At 37.0% G+C, this 20,008-nt stretch overlaps 1 protein-coding gene across 1 annotated transcript in view; it reads right to left on the bottom strand.

Annotated features, from left to right (window-relative positions):
• The window catches only part of psme4a (proteasome activator subunit 4a), a 34,752-nt gene extending 18,616 nt beyond the window's left edge, over positions 1-16,136 (bottom strand). Inside the window, exons 1-20 of the mRNA XM_016552089.1 lie at positions 15,592-16,136; positions 13,968-14,108; positions 12,951-13,067; positions 12,198-12,254; positions 10,017-10,039; positions 8,895-9,063; positions 8,171-8,234; positions 8,004-8,078; positions 7,795-7,917; positions 7,593-7,685; positions 6,293-6,558; positions 5,884-6,070; positions 5,278-5,367; positions 5,130-5,194; positions 4,879-5,029; positions 4,282-4,380; positions 4,118-4,187; positions 3,960-4,027; positions 2,934-3,149; positions 821-978 (exon numbers count right to left, since the gene is read on the bottom strand). Coding sequence (XP_016407575.1) covers positions 821-978; positions 2,934-3,149; positions 3,960-4,027; positions 4,118-4,187; positions 4,282-4,380; positions 4,879-5,029; positions 5,130-5,194; positions 5,278-5,367; positions 5,884-6,070; positions 6,293-6,558; positions 7,593-7,685; positions 7,795-7,917; positions 8,004-8,078; positions 8,171-8,234; positions 8,895-9,063; positions 10,017-10,039; positions 12,198-12,254; positions 12,951-13,067; positions 13,968-14,108; positions 15,592-15,842 — 2,483 coding nt within the window. The 5' untranslated portion in view covers positions 15,843-16,136. The remainder of the gene's footprint in view (positions 1-820; positions 979-2,933; positions 3,150-3,959; positions 4,028-4,117; positions 4,188-4,281; positions 4,381-4,878; positions 5,030-5,129; positions 5,195-5,277; positions 5,368-5,883; positions 6,071-6,292; positions 6,559-7,592; positions 7,686-7,794; positions 7,918-8,003; positions 8,079-8,170; positions 8,235-8,894; positions 9,064-10,016; positions 10,040-12,197; positions 12,255-12,950; positions 13,068-13,967; positions 14,109-15,591) is intronic.
• Positions 16,137-20,008: the final 3,872 nt, after the last annotated feature.

The raw sequence follows: 20,008 nt of genomic DNA, 5'->3' as shown, positions 1-20,008 counted from the left end.
GTGTTCAGATGAGCAGGAAAATAGTTCTATCCTACACAATTATTCTCTAACATATTTTATTCATCCAATTCAATGCGTATTGTATGCATTAATGTTTTTGTTAAATGAACAAAATGACTGGTAAATAAAACAGATTAGTATCGATATTTTTTATTTGAGTATCGATACTTTCGATACTCGCATCAGTATCGATATATCTTCAGGATCGATACACCCATCCCTAATTAATTTGCATAGCTAGCCAGGCCATGATACCCTCACCTATTACCAATTCACCTGCTTATTGTGAACTGTTTCAAAACAGTGTCCTTTTGATATTTTATAACCTTTTCACTTTTATTTTGCCTCTGTCCCAACTTTTTTGAAGTGTGTTAAAGCCATCAAAATCAAAATTTGTTTATATTTACAAAATACATTTAAGTTGGTCAGTGAAAACTTTGGAAATCTTTTCTTTGTACTTTTGTCAATTAAATAAAATTTAAAGAGAATTAACAAATCACAGATTCTTGATTTTATTGCATTTTACAAAGCATCTCAACTTTTCGGGAATTGGGGTTGTAAATCATTGAATCATGTGAACGTGTACCACAGGAGCCGGGGGTATTTAAAAACTTTCAGATTTTTGCCACTATGAAACAAAAACGTAAAATAAATTATGAAAAAAAAGGTCAAGGATTAAATAAATCACAATTAATCCCTTGTTATAAAAACATTCAGTCCCTTTTTAAAGAAAATTCAGTATAATATGAACACATTTCTGGCTGTGGGGGTACGGATGAGTTCAAACACAGATAAGATGCTACTGTAACCTGTGGCTGACCTGCTGATGTCTTGTTCTCCCTGTGCGTGTTTCTGCAGACACTGGAGTACAGGCTTTAACAGCAGATCCAGCAGGTAGAAAACAAACTCTTTCTCTTCTGTGCTGGGCACATGCCACTGGATGCCCAGGTTCAACAGGTCTCCAGGCTGCCCCCAGTCCTGATTCAGAGAGGAGACAGAGACAACTAGTGGAACATCAGCTTCCATGACATGATTTTTTTTTCTATCTCAAAACAAAAAAAACAAAAAGAAAACAACAGTGACCAAAGTTTTGTGTAATTACGTATACTGTTGATAATTGGCGTTATCATCCTTAGTAAATCATAAAAATCCTTTAGTAAAATCATCCTTGTTATATTTTCTAGATACACTTTTCGTTAAGACCTTAAGAAAAAAGTTACAAAGAAGTTTCATGGATTTGTTTTCATAAACTTAGAAAATGAGGGGAGTAGTTCTGATTTTCTGAGAATGCAGAGGTGGAGTCAAGTTCAAATGAACCATGTAATAATACGTCAGACAGTGAGGAAGAGTGACGTCTGTCCGTCTAAGAAAAGGTACTCAGGTTAACCAATGCTTGAGACGGTGACGGAGCTCCACTAATCCATCCATTTACTGAATCATCTCATCTCTTTCTCTTTAGAGACATTTAATAGGATAAAAGTAAAGCCAGATCACAGGAGCAAACACAGATATATCCAAGCGGGACATTCCCATTCACTCTGCTGTTGTGAATGGTAATTTACACATTTTTGAAATATTTATTTATTATATTATTATTATATTTTCAGACTTTATTCACATTTACATTTATTCATTTGGCAGACACTTTTATCCAAAGTGACTTATAGTTGAGGAATACATAGTGTGGCCATATGTGACCCTGGACCACAAAACCAGTCTTAAGTGTCAATTTTTCAAAATTAAGATTTATACATCATCTGGAAGCTGAATAAATAAGCTTTCCATTGATGTATGGTTTGTTAGGATATGACCATATTTGGTCGAGATACAACTATTTGAATATCTGGAATCTGAGGGTGCAAAAAAATCTAAATATTGAGAAAATTGCCTTTAAAGTTGTCCAAATGAAGTCCTTAGCAATGCATATTACTAATCAAAAATTAAGTTTTGATATATTTACAGTAGGAAATTTACTAAATATCTTCATGGAACATGATCTTTACTTAATATTTAGCAATGCATGTTACTAATCAAAAATTAAGTTTTGATATATTTATGGTAGGAAATTTACAAAATATCTTCATGGAACATGATCTTTACTTAATATCCTAATGATTTTTGGCATAAAAGAAAAATCTATAATTTTGACCCATACAATGTATTTTTGGCTATTGCTACAAATATACCCCAGCGACTTAAGACTGGTTTTGTGGTCCAGGGTCACATATGTGCCATTTATACGGGACACGTCCTGGCCAGGATTTTTATATTGTCTAAAACATCCAAACTTTAGTCTGACCAATAACATGCAGGAATTGTACATAATCCACCAATCGTGGCGTGGCGCGTCGCGCGTGAGAACGATCAAAGCGATGCAAATACGTTCGACTTGAAGCTGCGCACCGATCATTGTATGACACCAAAGTACCGCGAGAACGATTTGAAAGCATAAGGAGCCGTCTGCTCTGCTCTCTATAGCTCTCGTGAAATAATGTCATAAAACAATCGATCTGCACAGTGCAAACAGCCAAAACCTGGATATTTTAGGCAATATAGAAATCCTGGCATGGGTGCGTCCCGTAAAAATGGCCCGTATGGTCACCCTAGGAATACAACAAGCGATGTATCATAAGATGGCAATAAACACGAGAAGTGCCCGTTATATAAGGTTTCAGTCATTGTTTAAAAATAGTAAAAAGCTAGGACAGGAGGATAATAAGAGAACAGAAAAAGTGAAGGCATTGATTTAAAAAAAAAAAATTATTATTTGAGGCAGTTAGATGCTCAAGGAAGAAATGAGTTTTTAGTTATTTCTTGAAGACTGTGAGGATTCTTCAGGATTATGGCGTCATATTTCAGATTTATTCTAAGGAGAGCTGAGGCTCAGGGTTAGTGGCTAAATCAAGCCGTCTCATTTTCCACTTGAGACTGACCTTAATTGGTAAGTATGTGTCACTGTGCTGCTGGACGCCGCTGGGCACACTGCAGTATTCTCTGGGATAGATGATGGACATGGAACGCAGGATGTGATAGAGCAGCTTACAGGCCAGATTGTAGCCTTGCTTACATTTCAGGTGCAGAGTTAACTGAAGAATCTGCACCAGCTGAGACCTGTAGAGTAACAGTTGATCACCACCCACACGGGTCACCTACAGACAGAGACAAGGACTGTTATTTTATACATCTCTAGATGTTTATAGTTATAGACTTCTAGTTAGAAATAGATTTTGAGTTAGATTCTAGAGTCAAGTTCCAGATTTCAAGAGTTCTAAATATCTATACAGAATTTGATTTCTAGATTTAGATTTATAAAGTTTTATTTTTTCAATTATAGATATACACTACCATTCAAAAGTTTGGGGTCAGCAAGGTTTTTTAAAGCAATCCTGAAAAAAATTTTTTTTGTTTCAACAAAAATATTAAGCAGCGCAAATGTTTTCAACATTGATAAGAAAAATTGTTTCCTGAACACCAACTCAGCATATCAGAATGATTTCTGAAGAATCATCTGAAACTGAAGACTGGAGTAATGTATGCTGAAAATTCAGCTTTGCCATCATAGAAATAAATTACTTTTTCAATATATCAAAATAGCAAACAGTTATTTTATATTTAAGTTATTCACAGTATTTCTGTTTTACTGTATTTTTGATCAAATAAATGTAAGCTTGATAAGCATAGGAGAACTCTTTTAAAAACATTACAAATGCTTACCACCCCCAAAGCTTTAGTGTAGATCACCAAACATACATGTGTAAAGTTGAAATTCGAAATTTTTAAATTTAGATTTCGGTTTCTTTAGATATACATTTCAAAATTTCTATTTCTAGATAGATATTTTTTGTTATAGATCTCTAGAATAAGATTTTAGCAGTTCCAAAGTTATTGATTTCCAGCATGAGATTAAATTTCTACATTTCAAGAGCTAGCTGGCTATAGTTGTAGAATCTAGTGCCGACCTCAGAAAACAGCTGGAGATTCCACATCAGCTCTTTATCCAGCTCCTCTTCATTTAATACCTCTTCATCTGAGAACACATGGTATGTTAACAGGAAACTCACAGCACATGTAGCAATATGTATATTACCATTAACCCATTACTTGAGGGGGAACTTACTGGCTGAGATTTGTAATATGGCATTACAGCAGTGGGGCAAAAAGAGCTTCAGAGCCTCTGCCGGGTGACACTGAAAGGAGAATAATCATTTAAATTGGTCAGTCAAACATTTTGAGAAACACGGTCAGCTGTGGATGTCCATGAGTTGAGTTCAGGACACTGACCTTGGTTGCAGCTCGGCACATGTCCGCCACCATCCGTCCAGCTACGTGAGTCTCAAAAATGTTTGTAGTGGCAAAGTTAAAGACTTTTTCCAGAGCCACCTATGAAAATGAAGGAAATATGTTCAGATATCATCACACAGTTAAAGTACTATGGAAATACACTTCTGTTCAAAAGTTTAGGGTATGTAAGATTTTTTTTGACAGTAAAGACATTTATAATGTCACAAATGATTTCTATTTAAAAAATTTTTTTAACTTTCTATTCATTAAAGCATCCTGAAATATATGTATCATGTGACACTGAAGACTGGAGCAATGGCTATTGAAAATTCAGGAATTGCCATCACAGGAATAAATTACATTTTAAATTATATTCAAATACAACAGTTATTTAAAAAAAAAAACAACAACAACAACAAGTTATTTTAAATTGTAGTAATATTTCAAAATATTACTGTTTTTACTGTATTTTTATCATAGAAATAGCCCTGGTAAGCAAAACATAAAAAAAAAAATCTTATTTTCTATATCTTCAAACTTTTGAGTGGTAGTATATGTTATGACTAGGTTTAACTCCATGTGTGTGTTTATAATAACCTGGAATATTTCCATAGAGCATTGTGTGAGGATAGTGCAGAATGTGGAGGACAGGCCCAGCTCCAACAGACTCTCCAGATGAGTCATTTTCTCTGTCTCCATCTCCTCCTGAGTCTGTTCCGGTGTACTCGTGTCAATCAGTGCAAAACATCTAAATACACAAACATGAGAGGGAGAATGAGGATACAAAAAGAAATGCACATGTACAGTATTCAGAGACAACAACAACAACGGTTCTCTGAGTTCTGTACCTATCAATAAATTGTAGAACAAAATACTCAAACTCTGCCGATGCTGAACACAACTCTTTTTCCACCTGCACAAAGACAATAAATGAAAAGATTGAGTTGCACATTAATTATGACATGTAAAAAGACTAATGACAGGAGGATATCTCACCTGTGTGAGGTCATTTCTTGTCTGAACAGCAGCTGAACAGTCCACCAATGGCACAAGAGTAACAAAAGTTGCTAAAAACTGGAATGTTATCTGAAAAAAAAAAAAAAGGTAAACATACAGACCTCTATAAGACCATTTGCTAGTCTTGGACGAAAAAAAAATATTACCTTGTGTCGCCTAACCCTGCCTGAAACTGGAATAGTGCCTGGTTACTACATAGTATTACACTTTAAATTACACTATGATATTCTTAGCTAGGACAGGCTAAGCAGTATATCAGCAGTATTCATTTTAATATAGTATTTATTACTATTTTTATTTATTATTTTTAAGCTTTTATTTTTTATATTTTATATAATTTAATTTTAAGTTTGCGTTTTGGTGATTTTGTTATGTGTTTTGTCATTTTTAATTAATATTTATTTCAATTCTAGTGCTTCAACTTAAACTTATTTTATTTCAGTTAGTTGAAAGGACAAAATTTCTATGATTTCTACAATGTTTTCTTTTTTTTTTTTATCTCGAAAATATTTCTCATTAGTTTACCAATTTTCACTGGTAATTTTCATTACCAGTAACCAATAACCGTCTTGAACAGACCCTCACCATGCACTTTCTGAAGTCATTGGGGTCGACCCCAGGCAGAGCCCTCATGAGGAGAGGCAGCATGTGTGTGGGGCCCTCTGGAAACCTCTGGCCCCCAGCCACCAGGCTCTGTGCCACACCGATCATACAGCTTAGGGTGGCGGTCAGCTGGTGAGGCGCAGTGAGGGTCTCCATTGCAGGATATGTCCTTAAATGAGACGGAGAACAGGAGAAAAGTGTCTCGAAAATGCTTTTATGTGATAATGGCAAGCCCATCATCCACACGTCATCAATTTATTCTCTCAATTCTAAACTACCAAGGGGTTGTTAAGTCAAATTGTACAAAACATTATACAATTATTGTACTCTTAAAATTGTTCATTTAAAATATATTAGCATGCCCATTTAAAAAGAACAAACAAACACTTACTTCTCCAGCACTGGAGGAATGACTAGCTCAGGTCTGAGCAGGGCAAGGTTTTGCAAGGCCTGGGCAGCATCCAGGCTGCCAGTTTTGCTAAACATCGCCAACAGGACGGGCTGCTTCATGCTTTCCACAAAGTCTGTGATGTCTTGCTCACTGAGAAGGTGGCTCTCGGGAACAGGAGTCAGCCACATTGGCGTCCGGTAGCGTTCTCGATGCAGTCGCTTCACAACGCTGGCAGGTAAACGCTGAACGAGCTTCATGAGTTTCATCTAGGGACGGACGGATGGAGCAAAACAAATAAAACAGTTATTTATAAATAAAAAGAAAAGAAAATGCTAAAAATAAATTTTTTTTTATATTATTTGATTTTTGTCAATTATTAGGTAGTGTAATCAAGGGGAGAAAAAGGAGGGAATGAACTTGAAATGGAGCTCTGACCATAATGATATTATTACAACTGCGAAACAGATCGAATTAACAAACTTCAGACCCATCCAGCACCCACATCTCAATGGGTCTGTAATTATGAGATTTATTTAGACAAATGTGTAATTGAAGCCTAAATAAATAAAGCAAACATGGATTAAATGAAATGTTAGTTCTACTGAGCTTTTACAGTCAAAAAATGGCACTGTAACTGCCATTTGATTAAAGGGATGAATATTAACTTCGACTTCTGATTCCCATCTCAGTGAGTGAGCATGTTGGCCTATGACACATTCCTTCCTGCAATAAAACATTTTGTATCTACCCTGTGATGCCCACCACAAACCACACAATTAATTTGCATCAAAGGAAGAACACTTTCTGTAAGCTTCTGAAAACAAATCAGATGTTCCACAGACTGCACACATCTCATCAACAGCTTAAAGAGGAAGACGATGTAATATTGCAACAATGTGGCGACAGTAAAAGGACAAAGCTTTCACAGAGTTTACTGTGGCATTTAAAACTGATAACTAGATGCTTCCCTCAGTCAAAGCAAACATGCATCCCTGAAAAGATTAACTGTCCTGTGGTCTATGAGGAGATGTTTCTAGAAAAAGAATGGCATGCACTGTTGATAGCAGCAGTGTTTCAAACGGCCAAATGTGCAAGCTTTTAAAAAGCACTCTGGGTGACAGATTAGCAGCCTAAAGACCTTGTTCATTTTTTTGTTAATTAAACGGTTTATGTTAATAATCATTTGTTTATACTTACAAATATTCTAATATAAGATTTATACTTCATGTATTATTTAGCATTTGATAGAGTATTTATTTCTAATAGATTTCAGAATCAGAAATCTCCATCAGTAACTCACCAGCCAGCGGCCGTGGTTAGAAGGGTGGAAAAACGAGGTGATACTGTTGAAAAGGCCACTGAGCTGGGTCTGGGTCTGCTTACTGGGCCCTCCCTGAAATACATTATTAAATATAAAGTAAATGTATTACATCATATCCTGACGGTTTTGATAACTTGATGGCATTTTAATAGCAATTAAAAGCATATGTGCTTCATTTTACCAGCAAAGCAGAAATCCAGATGACCACATGACTGATGTCATAGGCATTTGTCAGATATCTGGAAACCAGCATCTGACTGGATCCTACAGGAAGATTAAGACTCCTTAAGATCCTAGTGAAGATCTGAAAACAGAGAGAATACAAACCGTATAACCATAAATACTGAAGCAGCTCTGGACTGAATGGCTTATCTGAATGGCTTATATTACCTTCGGAATATAAGGGTCCCAATCTATGTAACCAATGTTGTCATTGGCCAGTCGTGCAAAAAGACTGACGAGATTCTGGAACAGACAAAATCGGGTTAATACTAATGTAATGAATTACCAAAGTTAGAAGAAATCTGTTCAAATTCGAGTGAGGCAACTATACTTACGGCTTCCCAGCTTGGAAGGTTCTGCACTGACACCCACAGGCTTATAAACTCATCAAACCAAAGTCTGCAGAAACACACAAATCAAAATACTTCATGGAACTTGCCATCACAAAAAAAGTATTTTCTAGTGAAGACCATGAACTTTGGGAAAAAAATATCATTTGCATCAGATGTGTAACAGTTACATAATATACGGTATATTCCAATGCAAGTTAATTTCTATGACAACAACTTTCCTTTATCTTGTTATTCTAGTTTGTAAGAATGACTTTCAAATTATATTTCATATAAAAAAATAACACATATCATGGTTGTTCCATACATGTGTCATGATGAATTCTGCATTTCATGATAAATACAATACCATTTGAAGCTTGGGGTCAGTATGATCTTTTTTTTTTTAAAGAAATGAATGCTGAAAATGGTTTGAAATTCAGCTTTGCCCATCACAGAAATAAATTACATGCTAAAATATATTAAAACTAAAAACATTTATTTTAAATTGTAATAATACTTCACAATATTACTGTTTTACTCTACTTGTGATAAATAAATGCAGCTTTGGTGAACACGAGAGACTTCTTTCAAAAATTCTACTGATTCCAGTTTTTTAACAGTAGTGTCCGCGTGTGATTTCATTCAAGTCCAGTACAAAAACAAATAGGACTGACTGTGCAAGTTAAAGCAGACTGAAGGAGTGTCATAAGGTTCAGGCAGTGCTCACTTAAAGCCCTTATCATGCAGCTCTGGGGGAAGAGTGGTGGGCAAGAACAGCTCGAAATATCCCATCGCCGTCTGCATGGTCACGTCAAACGGGCACATCAGAGGTCTCCACTCATCCAGCATCTCTTGTGTGGCTGATTCTGGGAAATATCTGCACGCATACACAAACAGACACACATAGAATGATTTCTTTTTTTAAATGCTGTTGCTGATATCTGACCATAAGTGTTATGCACAGATATGACAATATTAAAACTGTGATGTGCCATTTAAATGTCATGGTAACCTGTATGCAGTACAAGTAAATGGATAAATAGTTAATGTGCTTTAGTTAAAGGATTACAGTCTGCTGGTCTAAGCCACATCAGGAATCCTGACATACACCATGCGGCACTTCCTGTCATTCATCTACTAACTAGTCCGTCCATGAGCATTCTGTAAACAGTGTGTTATCTGTACAAACTGAAGGTATGGCCTTCACTGGCCAGGCACATGACAACCTTTTCTGTAATCCTACTGTAGATGAGTTGAGAGGAGCTTTGAACATACAGCATCACCTCACCCTAAATATCTTCCATAGAATTAGAGTCCCTTCTTTGTTTAAGTGGAAACAAGGCAAGCACACATTTTTTCTGTTTCTATTTCACTAAAAAGATCATTAAAAATATCTTTCAGTATTGAACGGTTTTTGTTCCAATTTGCTGGATATGATGTCCTTTTTGACCTCCTGCTGAAGAAGGGATAGCACTGATCCTGGGAGACTGAGTCACAGAGTCAGGAACCTCCCACAAAGCCAAATTAAAAGAGCATTAAACAGGATTAACAGCTTAGGGAGAAATGGAGTATCAATTAGGGCACACTGTTTATGCACACTACCAGTCAAACATAGTGATAGGAAGAAATAGTGAAGTAGCAGAGAAGTAGTAATCAAAAATTAATGTTTATCTACAAAGCTAATTTTAAACATTTAAGCAAGATTTTTTTAAGATCATGAGATCAATAAATCAGTCAAGTGTGTCCAAACCTTTTACTGGTATTGTTTTTCATTAACTCTCATTAAACAGATAACCTTGCACAAAGCATACTTGCATAAGAAATTAAATGTAATATATAATTTAAAAAGCCTTCAGAACTGCTTCCACTGAGCTGCAAATGGAAGAGAAACTTAAAAGTGACCAACACCGGATACAACAGCACATTGTAATTCCATGCAAACAATTCTACAATGAACAAGACCAACACACTAGTGTTAGACACACTCATGCATCACAAAATCTTTCATGTTATACACCCAAAAAGGCAGTGAAGAAGCCAGGGGTAGAGGAACCTTTGGGGAACAGTTTTTATTGGGGTCATTTTATTTGAACACAGCTGTGCTGTGAAATGATGGCCATATATTGGGTGCTAATGGTCCATCTGTGACCTATATGCTGCTGAAAAGCTGGTCAGTGCAGCCCTTTTAAAGTTTTATCAACCCCCTTATTCTGTGCATCTAAAGTAGAGGGGTTACTTCACGAAATTCTGATCTTCAATACCAAAACATCAAATCACATTCATCAGTAGCATGAAATCCATCAAACACATGCACCATAAAAACCACACAGCTAAACAAATGTAAACAAGACAGTGAGTGTCACCAAAAAGCTGCAGATACGTGACACCCAGACAGGGCCTCTGAACCTGATGACCTTTGTTTTGAAACGGGCCAAAGTTATCTTTCACCTCTGCATTCATTCAGAGGAAAGAATCTCTCAGTAGGGATTCACTGTTGCAGCCCATGTAGCAGGAGCCAACAAGGATACTGGAGTATCAGATATCTGCATTAAAGAGCATGGTGGAAAACAGATGCTACAAACACGCTCGGCACTCAGAAACAACAAACAATACAGGGTGATTGCAACTGAGAGCAACAGAGTGTTATTGAATGGTGTGAGAGCAGCACAGTGTGAGTCCAACAGCCTGTCGGGGTGTCAGTACTTTTTTTGTGCAATGTGACATGCATCTTCTTGGGTAAAAGTGCACTCAATAATTTTATATAATATGAATATTTTAAAATAATTTTATATTTTTAATATAATGTTTTATATCAAATCAATATATAATATTAATTGTATTTTCTTATTATTCTCATTATTATTATTCTTTTACACACTTCAGAACCTCTAAATTACATAAATGCTTTACATTATTATTACATTATGCTGTTATGTAAAAACTGAAAAGCAACAGCTTTAGCAGTAAAAGACAATTAGCTACTTACAATTTTTTTCTGTTTGGTATTGTCTATAATTTAAATAATACAGGACAGAAAATATCTAAAAGTATACGAAAGACATCAAATGCATATAAGCAGCAAAGTCAGACATGGATCAATTTTGGCATAACGAGTATTTCAACAGAAACTAAAATATCCAAAAAGTCAAAGATGCCAACAGCTCAAAATTTAATCACTCAGTTGTCATCTAATTAAATACAATTTTTATTAAACCAAAGAACATAAATTTCATTGATGTATATAGCAGGGCTCTAGACCCATTCTTCCCACTGGTCGCACTGGTGCGACTTTCTCAGTTGGTCGCACCAGCACATGATTTGATCGCACCTTTTTTTTTTCCTACAACATGAGATTGATCAATGCATGCTGATTAATAGTTTTTCAGTTATCATTGTTTATAGTTATATGGTAACAAAAATCAGAAATCTCACTTTACCTTCTGCATGGGCGTGTTGAATGTCAATATGACCAATTAGGATATTGGTAGTTCTTCCATTATTAATGACACGGGTATAGACAATCTCACATTCTTTGGTGAAGATGTCCGTATCACCATCAATCATAAACGATAGATAGTGGGCTGAGGAAATTTTGTCAGCCGTCTTTTTTCGGAGATTGTCTGCTATCACTCCTATAAATTGGGCACAGGCCATGTCGTTGGCATAACTGATGCTGCACTGTGCTGCGGCTCTGCAGCACGTGCTGTATGGAGCAGAGCAGAGGCTTTGGAGCGGAGCAGACCATGTAAACATCAAATTTTAACACATTCTCAAAAAATGGTCACAGCCTAGAGCCCTGTATAGTATGTGATGGAAAAAATACATTGATGATCAACAAGGAACAAAAAGGCAAACAGACATTGCTGTTGTGCACCGGCCGTGCCTAATGAACAAAAATGTCATACATCAACAGCAACAGTTTTAAAGTCAAATGAAGTCAAACACCACTAGGACAAATAAAAGCCAGTGAAAAGTCTGAAAAAATTATTGAGTGCACTTTTAAATATTAACAGAGTAACATGGTCCTTACCACCTCTGAGCAAGTTTAACGATTATGTGTTTAGAGGAAGAGCGTGGCCGCAGAGAACTGAACATGAGAGGAGAAAAAAGACAGGCTCACTCAACACTTCTCATCTACTAAAACAAAATTTTTATTTGATGCTCAACATCAGCACCAGTTTTATGATGTGTGGAGCTTCCCAGAATTAAGAGGGCTGAGCATGCTTCCTGTGACAATCTTCAAAATAGTGAAGTGAAGTGAAGTGAAGTGACATGTGGCCAAGTATGGTGACCCATACTCGGAATTAGTGCTCTGCATTTATCCCATCCAAAGTGCACACACACAGCAGTGAACACACACACCGTGAACACACACCCGGAGCAGTGGGCAGCCATTTTTTTTGCTGCGGCGCCCGGGGAGCAGTTGGGGGTTCGGTGCCTTGCTCAAGGGCACCTCAGTCGTGGTATTGAAGGTGGGAGAGAGCGCTGTACATTCACTCCCCCCACCTACAATCCCTGCCGGTACGAGACTCGAACCCGCAACCTTTGGGTTACGAGTCCGACTCTCTAACCATTAGGCCACGACTTCCCTCTCAGGAAGCTGAGATGGAAGTTATTAGGATAATTTTATTGAGTAGATATGCAAAAGTGATAAAGCAAAACAGATCCCTTTAGAAACAGATAGTGTTTTTAAATGTATTTTTAAAATATTGTTGAGGAAAAAAACTATTTTGCTTTAATCGATCAATCTTTTTATAATGTCTCTGATGGCATATGCATGTACCTGGGAAACCAGTTCAGACTGAGGTGCTCCGTCTTTGAGTACAGGATCCTGTCCTGCAACTCATAAAGGGGTCGCCATGGCAATTCTAAGTCCTCTCTTGAAAGCAGCTCCTTCTTCCTAGAAGGCAAAACCATTTAAAAGAGATGATTTTCTTCACATGGTTTGTTTGTGCCACAGGTGTGAGCGGATATTCAAATCTCATGAGCTGTTCTGTCGCTCCGCAATAATAATAAATTAGCCATTTGTAAGCGATAATGTACAGTCATAATTGCATTGATGTGATGTGAAGATTATTACATGGCTACACAAATAAACATAAAATGTAGATTTTATTTTAATTATTGCATCTTAATTGTACATTAGTTTCTGCAAAGAAAGCCAGTTCATTACAATGTAGAAAACTTAAAAAAATTTAGGATGTAGGAAGCATGTAGGAAGTCCATGGGTGCTTCTCAATATCCCTCCTTGTTTCCTCGTTCCTCCGTCCTCCATCCTATGACCCGGAAACCGATCGAGCTCAGCCATCTTGAAGGACATCTCAGTTCTCTAATTGCACCGCGAGGAGGCAAGGATCGAGGAGTGAGGAGGCTTCCAGAGGAGCTATGAGCGATGATACAGGTGTATCCTTTGCGGAAGTGTTCGAAAAACCTGACGCACGTATAAATTCTCCTCCAACTTCACATCTGTTGTAATAATTTTAATTTATATTTTACCTTTGCAGTTTAAATAAACCAAACGTCATATATTTCAAATAGGGCATCTTGCTTTATTAATATTTATTATGAATGTCTTAAATAACAAACTTTAACAACATAAGGGCAGATCCCTTTAGCGCAGCTGATGACGCTTTGAAGTGACGCTAAAGGGAGCGAGGAAATATCATTTCACTTGATTCAATTCCTCCATCCTCGCGTCTTTTCCTTGCGTCCTTCCCTCACATCCTGAAGGGGTGGAGCTAAGATGTGAGGAAAGGAAACAAGGAAGCACAAATAAGAATTGAGAAGCACCCCATCTTACTTCAGCATGGTGATGAGGAGACGGGCGAAGCTCTGCATCATACTGATCTCCAGTTTGGGGATGGTGACCAGCTCGTACAGCAGCCTGACAAAGTGCACATGTTCCTCTTTGCTGAACTTCCTTCCATACAGTCGCATATACCTGAAGGACAAGAACGGATTGGGAGTTCTTTAGTATTAAAATGTAACACTTTATTCAAACTATTTTGCATCACGCTCTGATATTAACAGTTAGGATGGCGAGTCGTATGGTACGAAACAGATCGGCAGTTGTCTATTCTATAACTGACAGTGTTATTGTTCTGACCCTGAGCTTCCAATTCATGAAATTCTGGTTGATTAGTGTAGTTATGATACATCATGCCATCAATAATGTGAATTTATGAATAAAAAAGAGAAAAAGAAGAACAAATTTAAGTTGCCCTACAAAGGATTTCCATTTGGATGTGTTTTCAGTTGCTTCATGTTGAAAGGTGAAGACATAAAAGCAACATGTGATACCCAAGTATATCACTTTAATTAGAAGATTTAGGTCAAGCTACCAAAGCTTGCTTTCCAATGAAAAGGAAGTTGACTCATGGCTGACCAGACACAATCAAATAATTTAGGTCAGACCAGGATACCACAGCTTCCGTGCTTGGGCTGGAAATGCCAATGGCTTGCCAAGAGGGTTTTGTTGGGATATTCTCTGGAATGGCAGAGATAAAGAAAGCCATGTCCTAAACACCCAAGGGCACACAGAGACAAGTCCCAACACAAACACTGGGACATCTCCAAACATGGACATAGCTTGCATTCTGGGTTTACTAAAAAGGAAGACAACCTGGAGAGATACAACACAAGAGGATTCATTAATACATTCAGAGAGGAAGTATATGATTACGCAAATGTCTTGGATGACATCGAGGACAATATTTCAGTGCATGTTTACTGTTTACAGAGTATTGCATCTCATAGTCACACACAGTCTGACATCAGTGACTGTTTGTGCTTGTTGTGCTCTTAAAATAGCACTGAGTGGCGAAAACATGACCAAGTCATTTTGCAATCACTGACAAAATATTTGGCTTGTTAAACACCAATCAATTCCTTACTTTTACCGCAATGAAGACTCAAACCAATAACTCCATCTTTGATAACACAACTCACCAAACACTATAACATAATCATGGTGCCAAAGCTACTTGTATTTGTCAACGCTGGTTCATAAAAAAACAAGAAACCAAACAACTCGGGGTAAAAGGGGTTTTATACAATACGCAGTTAAAATATCACACACTCTTTTAAACGTTCCAACGGAACATTCTGTAAAGTTTATTTGAAACAAAGTTAGTGACTACGCATGCGCAACAGCAGTCAGCGCACACTCCCGATTAGCGCTCTATTTAAAACGCATTGGGGATATTTTTACCATTGTCTGCTTTATCCACTAAATACAAAAGGGTCATTCGGTGTTCCTGTGACTCTAAATAGAGCTGCCTGTTCTCATGATATTAGGATTAAGAGAATGTACTCATGATTTATGCTCATAGGAACAACCCCATAATTTAATTTCGTTGGCAGACAAAACTATCCGGATGAGTCCTGTATAACGCTTGATGAGTTAATGCCTCTTAAATACTTACGTGGAAAGTTTCCTCGTCCAAAACAAGACACCTGGCCATATCTCTCTGAGTTGGACGGCTCTGCCGAGGTTTCCTTTGATCTGTGCCAAAAATTCATTGGACTCTTCGTCTAGTTTGTCCTTGTAAGGCAGAAGTTCGTTGTAAACAATGTTTTTTTGCGGAACAAACCCTAATAATTCGGTTGCTTCTTTTTTCATATTACAGTCCCCCAAACGTGGCTCCTCCACTTCGATTATATTAGAGATAGTCATGAACAAAAATATTCCAAACAGTGATGAGCTTCAGGGATTGTAAGAGAAGTAAATTACAAATTATAAAACTACTATAAATGTCAAAACCATAACACAGTCGTGGTATTTTCTTGTTGGAAGACGCGCACTGTCATCGCTCGTGTCGTTTCTGAACTCTTCAGGATAATGATGACTTCTTTTAAGCAGACCCGCTTGCTGTCACGCATCGTATTTCTATCCGAGCGCACCATGTATCCGTTTCCATTCAGCTGTAACTAGCCAAACACACATGCCGCAACTCCACCCTCCTCACCTTGCGTCACTTCCACCTAACCATGTCCAAAATAACCGATCCAGGAACAGTTTATTGAGACTTGACACCGACAAGGAAAGGATAAATTTTACTATGACGAAGGATTAGTCCATGACTCATAATTCAGAACCATAATTTTGTACCAAAATAAATAAATTAATTAAATAAAAAAATATTCACAACAGTGTATATAATCATTTAAAATAATTCTAATATTTTTTTTCAAAGACAATAAAACTTGGGGCAACATTAATAAATACATTTGTGTAAATAAAGCTTACATATAATCAGAATATTATTACACAGAATTCAACCTGTTTGTTTGGCATAAAAACAGCAAAGAATGTGATATTAGAGCGGTATGGTGTAGTCCGGTTCAAGAACGAATGATTCATTTTTAGTGAATCAAAAGCACTCAATTATCGGACTCATTTACTGAACCGCATCAAGTAAATGTATGTATCATTTGTTACTGCGTTATGTTTGTCCGTGAAACTTAAATCAATAGTAGCCTACTGACTAGTTGTTCATTTGAACACGTTCATTTCTAGCTAGGTTTTTTTTGCAATCAGTGGAATTTTTCGTATTGTTAGTAGTAGTTTAAATTTAGTTTTAATTGAATTTATTTCCAAACATTTCTTATAATTAACATTTTAAGTATGAACCAAGATTTTTTAAAGTATGAAACCGCATTGTGACCTCATGAATATTAATAAGGTTATGCTGATGAGCAGTGGCCCTCCAAAAGCATTGGTCATTCATTTTAAAACTCAAACCTTTACCATAGTAGGATTCGTAAATTAGTCTCTGGATTATAAAATTAAATACATTGCGCAGTTGACACCTCTAATACTAGACAAGAAAACATGTATACTGTGGGGAAATCTATTTATGATTCTGGGTCGGCCAGTTAGCCATGTTGTTAGTAAGCAGGAGCCCTAAATTACTCTGTCACGATTGCGCAGCCATTATGATCAGATATATTTAGTGACATCTCCGCCAAAGTGTGATTACTCAAGAGCTCAGTCCATGAGATCTGTAAACAAGAGGGTCTCAAAAATCCCCTCAGAAGGTCAGCAGGTTTATTACAGGGAGCCTGTGCATACACATGTGACTGGGCTGTACATTTAGATCTACAGTAGCTATAAAATCCTGCAGATTTGTTTTCATCACAAAGACACCAAAGAAGAGGAATGACATTTATATTTAAATAAAATCTATATATTTTATTTTTCCTTTATATATAGTAACACATTTACCTATTAAAAGTAGTAACAGGGGAATATTTTCCAGTAGAGGTCGCCATTGTACAGATGATACTGTAACATATTCGGGCAATTTACTAGTTATTTCCCTTGTGAGTTGTACATGAGTGCAGTTTTGTTTCATTCATCCATCTGCAACCACTGAAGTTCTTTATTCAGTGTCCTCTATCTATCTATCGATCTATCGATCTATCTATCTATCTATCTATCTATCTATCTATCTATCTATCTGTTCTTCAGACAGTGGATTGATTCAGCTTGAATTATAAAGTGAACCAACCATATATCGCCAGCCATTAGCTATAAGAGTATAAAATATATTTAATGCTTAAATGGCAACATCAGACAGTGGGTGTCTAGCAGCAGTCCATATATAAAGCTGTGGTTTAGGCACAGTGGGAGGTCTGGCTTCTGTGCTGTAAAGGCACACACCCTCAGCAGCTGGAGAATCATTAAGTTCTGGAAAAATTAGGGATTTGGCATGCCACACCTTTGGATTTATTAATTTATGAACATCTTTGGAGTTCTGTTCTTTCCACAGCGCATGACCTGCTATTCATTGATTCATTATTAGAATTTTAACTGGGCTGTACTCACTGTGAACCTGATAAGGTCAAAGGTTGAGTGGAGTCAGTACAAGACATTTCAGCACCCCGAGTCCATGTACAATCCTGAATGTCAAAGATAAACTCTCAAGCTTTATGTAACCGAGAAGCTATGGCAGAGCCTATCAGCAGTTAACTCAAGCAGTCACGAGTGAATCATAAAGGTGCTGGTCTATGTTCTAGGAGCTCAAAGCCTTTTTTCACTTGTCTTCCAGGATACTGAACTTCCGACCAGGTCTAACGGAAACTACTTTATGTTTTCACATTGACATGTGATTCTCCAGAACACTAGAAACACCCTTGCCACTCCGACCTGTGCTGTTTGAACAGCTCTCTGAACCCTGCAACCAGACAAGCAAATATTTCTGACGGTAAACTGAAACTCAACCAGCAATGTCAAGCATAGACACAATATTTACCCATCCTGTTGTAAGTCATAATGAAATGCCCTTTCAGCCATTAAAATGCCCTTTTTCTGTAAAGACATACTGAAGAACTTGGCTTGCATCATATCAAGACGGTTTCTATGGCTTACGGAAAAAAAAAAATATATATCAATGGTAGCACAATGTAGTGTTTTTTTTTCTGCAAATCAGCACAGACCTATATCTTAACTTTTCAGTCCTACATCACAATGCAGACATGCGCGAAGGGGGAGCAGAAGTGTGAATATATCATTTGACAGCTGTATTTATTGACAGCCATACTAGAGAGAGTGCAGGCTTACAAAACAGATCCAGAGCCAATAAGACATTGCCTGTGAAAAATTAATCAGCTATAACTGTCTGTCAGACACAAGTTACCATCCATCACATCTTTGTATGCAAATGACAGCCTATATAAAGCATGTAAGGGACAATTCAGCTCTGTGCCGATGTCCAGCTCATCCTGCTGGGGTTTATTTTGCAATAATTGCGATAATTATCCTGCTTACTTGGCTATTTGCCAAACATGGTACACAAACAAATCAATTGTTTTACTAGGGTAAATTGTACTTTTGTCTTCTCAGAAACATGTATCTTCTGTAGCTTCTGAAGGACAGTACTAAATAAAATAATATGATATTATATATAATTTTATCTTCATCTGGCTTCATCTGTTCCCTTGCAGAAACTTGTAATAATTTCATTGTTTCTGTTTCCATGGAAAACTGGCTCTGACAAGTTATGGTTGCCTGTGATGCTCGGCCACACTTGTTAACATTTATACTATTTGGTTGACAGCACTTGCTAACTTAACGTCAGTCACTGCGAAAATTCACAGTCAGGTCCAGTTAAAGAGGAATTTACCTTAATGTTTAGCAAATGAGGCCCACCTGTGGATTATTGCTCATAGAAAGCAATATATGGTGCAGGTTTTCTATCCAATGCATTTTACTGTAGTGCTAAACACATTAACAAGGCTGCAAACTGAATGAGAATTAGGATTATAGAACTGAACGTGTGAAATGAGTGCAAGAGGAAGATTTAAAATGCAACCCTTAATTTCTACCATATGTTGGAAGTTGTTTTGTAAAAGAACAGTTGTTTCTGGAAAAGAACCTGGTCTCACTTAAGGTCCACGAGGAACCCAGGTACTGTTAAAGACTTTTACTTTTGAGCACTGGTGTAATTAAAGATCCTGGCCTGATGCCTCTTCAATTGGTTTTAACAGCAGTAGTTGGAAATGACAGTAGTCTTTTATCTTGTTTATCTCTTAAAGCCAGTTGCTGGCTTGTTAAACTGTGCATATTTATGTCTATTCGGCCTAACCGCATTTACAACATATCAATAGTATCTTGGCTTCAACAATAAAGCAGCTGCAAGTCCCAAATGTCAGTTTGTGTTTTGAAGCGGACTTTAAAAGTGTGTCTGCTGGAGATCACAAAAGACATGGAACCTTTAAAATGTAAGCAGAAGGGATCAAAATTTGTGATGAGGTTTACATGAGTGGCGAAAACATGACCAAGTCATTTTGCAATCACTGACAAAATATTTGGCTTGTTAAACACCAATCAATTCCTTA

Source organism: Sinocyclocheilus rhinocerous, unplaced genomic scaffold (assembly GCF_001515625.1).
Source record: "Sinocyclocheilus rhinocerous isolate Xijiao unplaced genomic scaffold, SAMN03320098_v1.1 scaffold1156, whole genome shotgun sequence".
Lineage (NCBI taxonomy): Eukaryota > Metazoa > Chordata > Actinopteri > Cypriniformes > Cyprinidae > Sinocyclocheilus > Sinocyclocheilus rhinocerous.
This window is presented reverse-complemented; position numbering and strand designations above follow the sequence as displayed.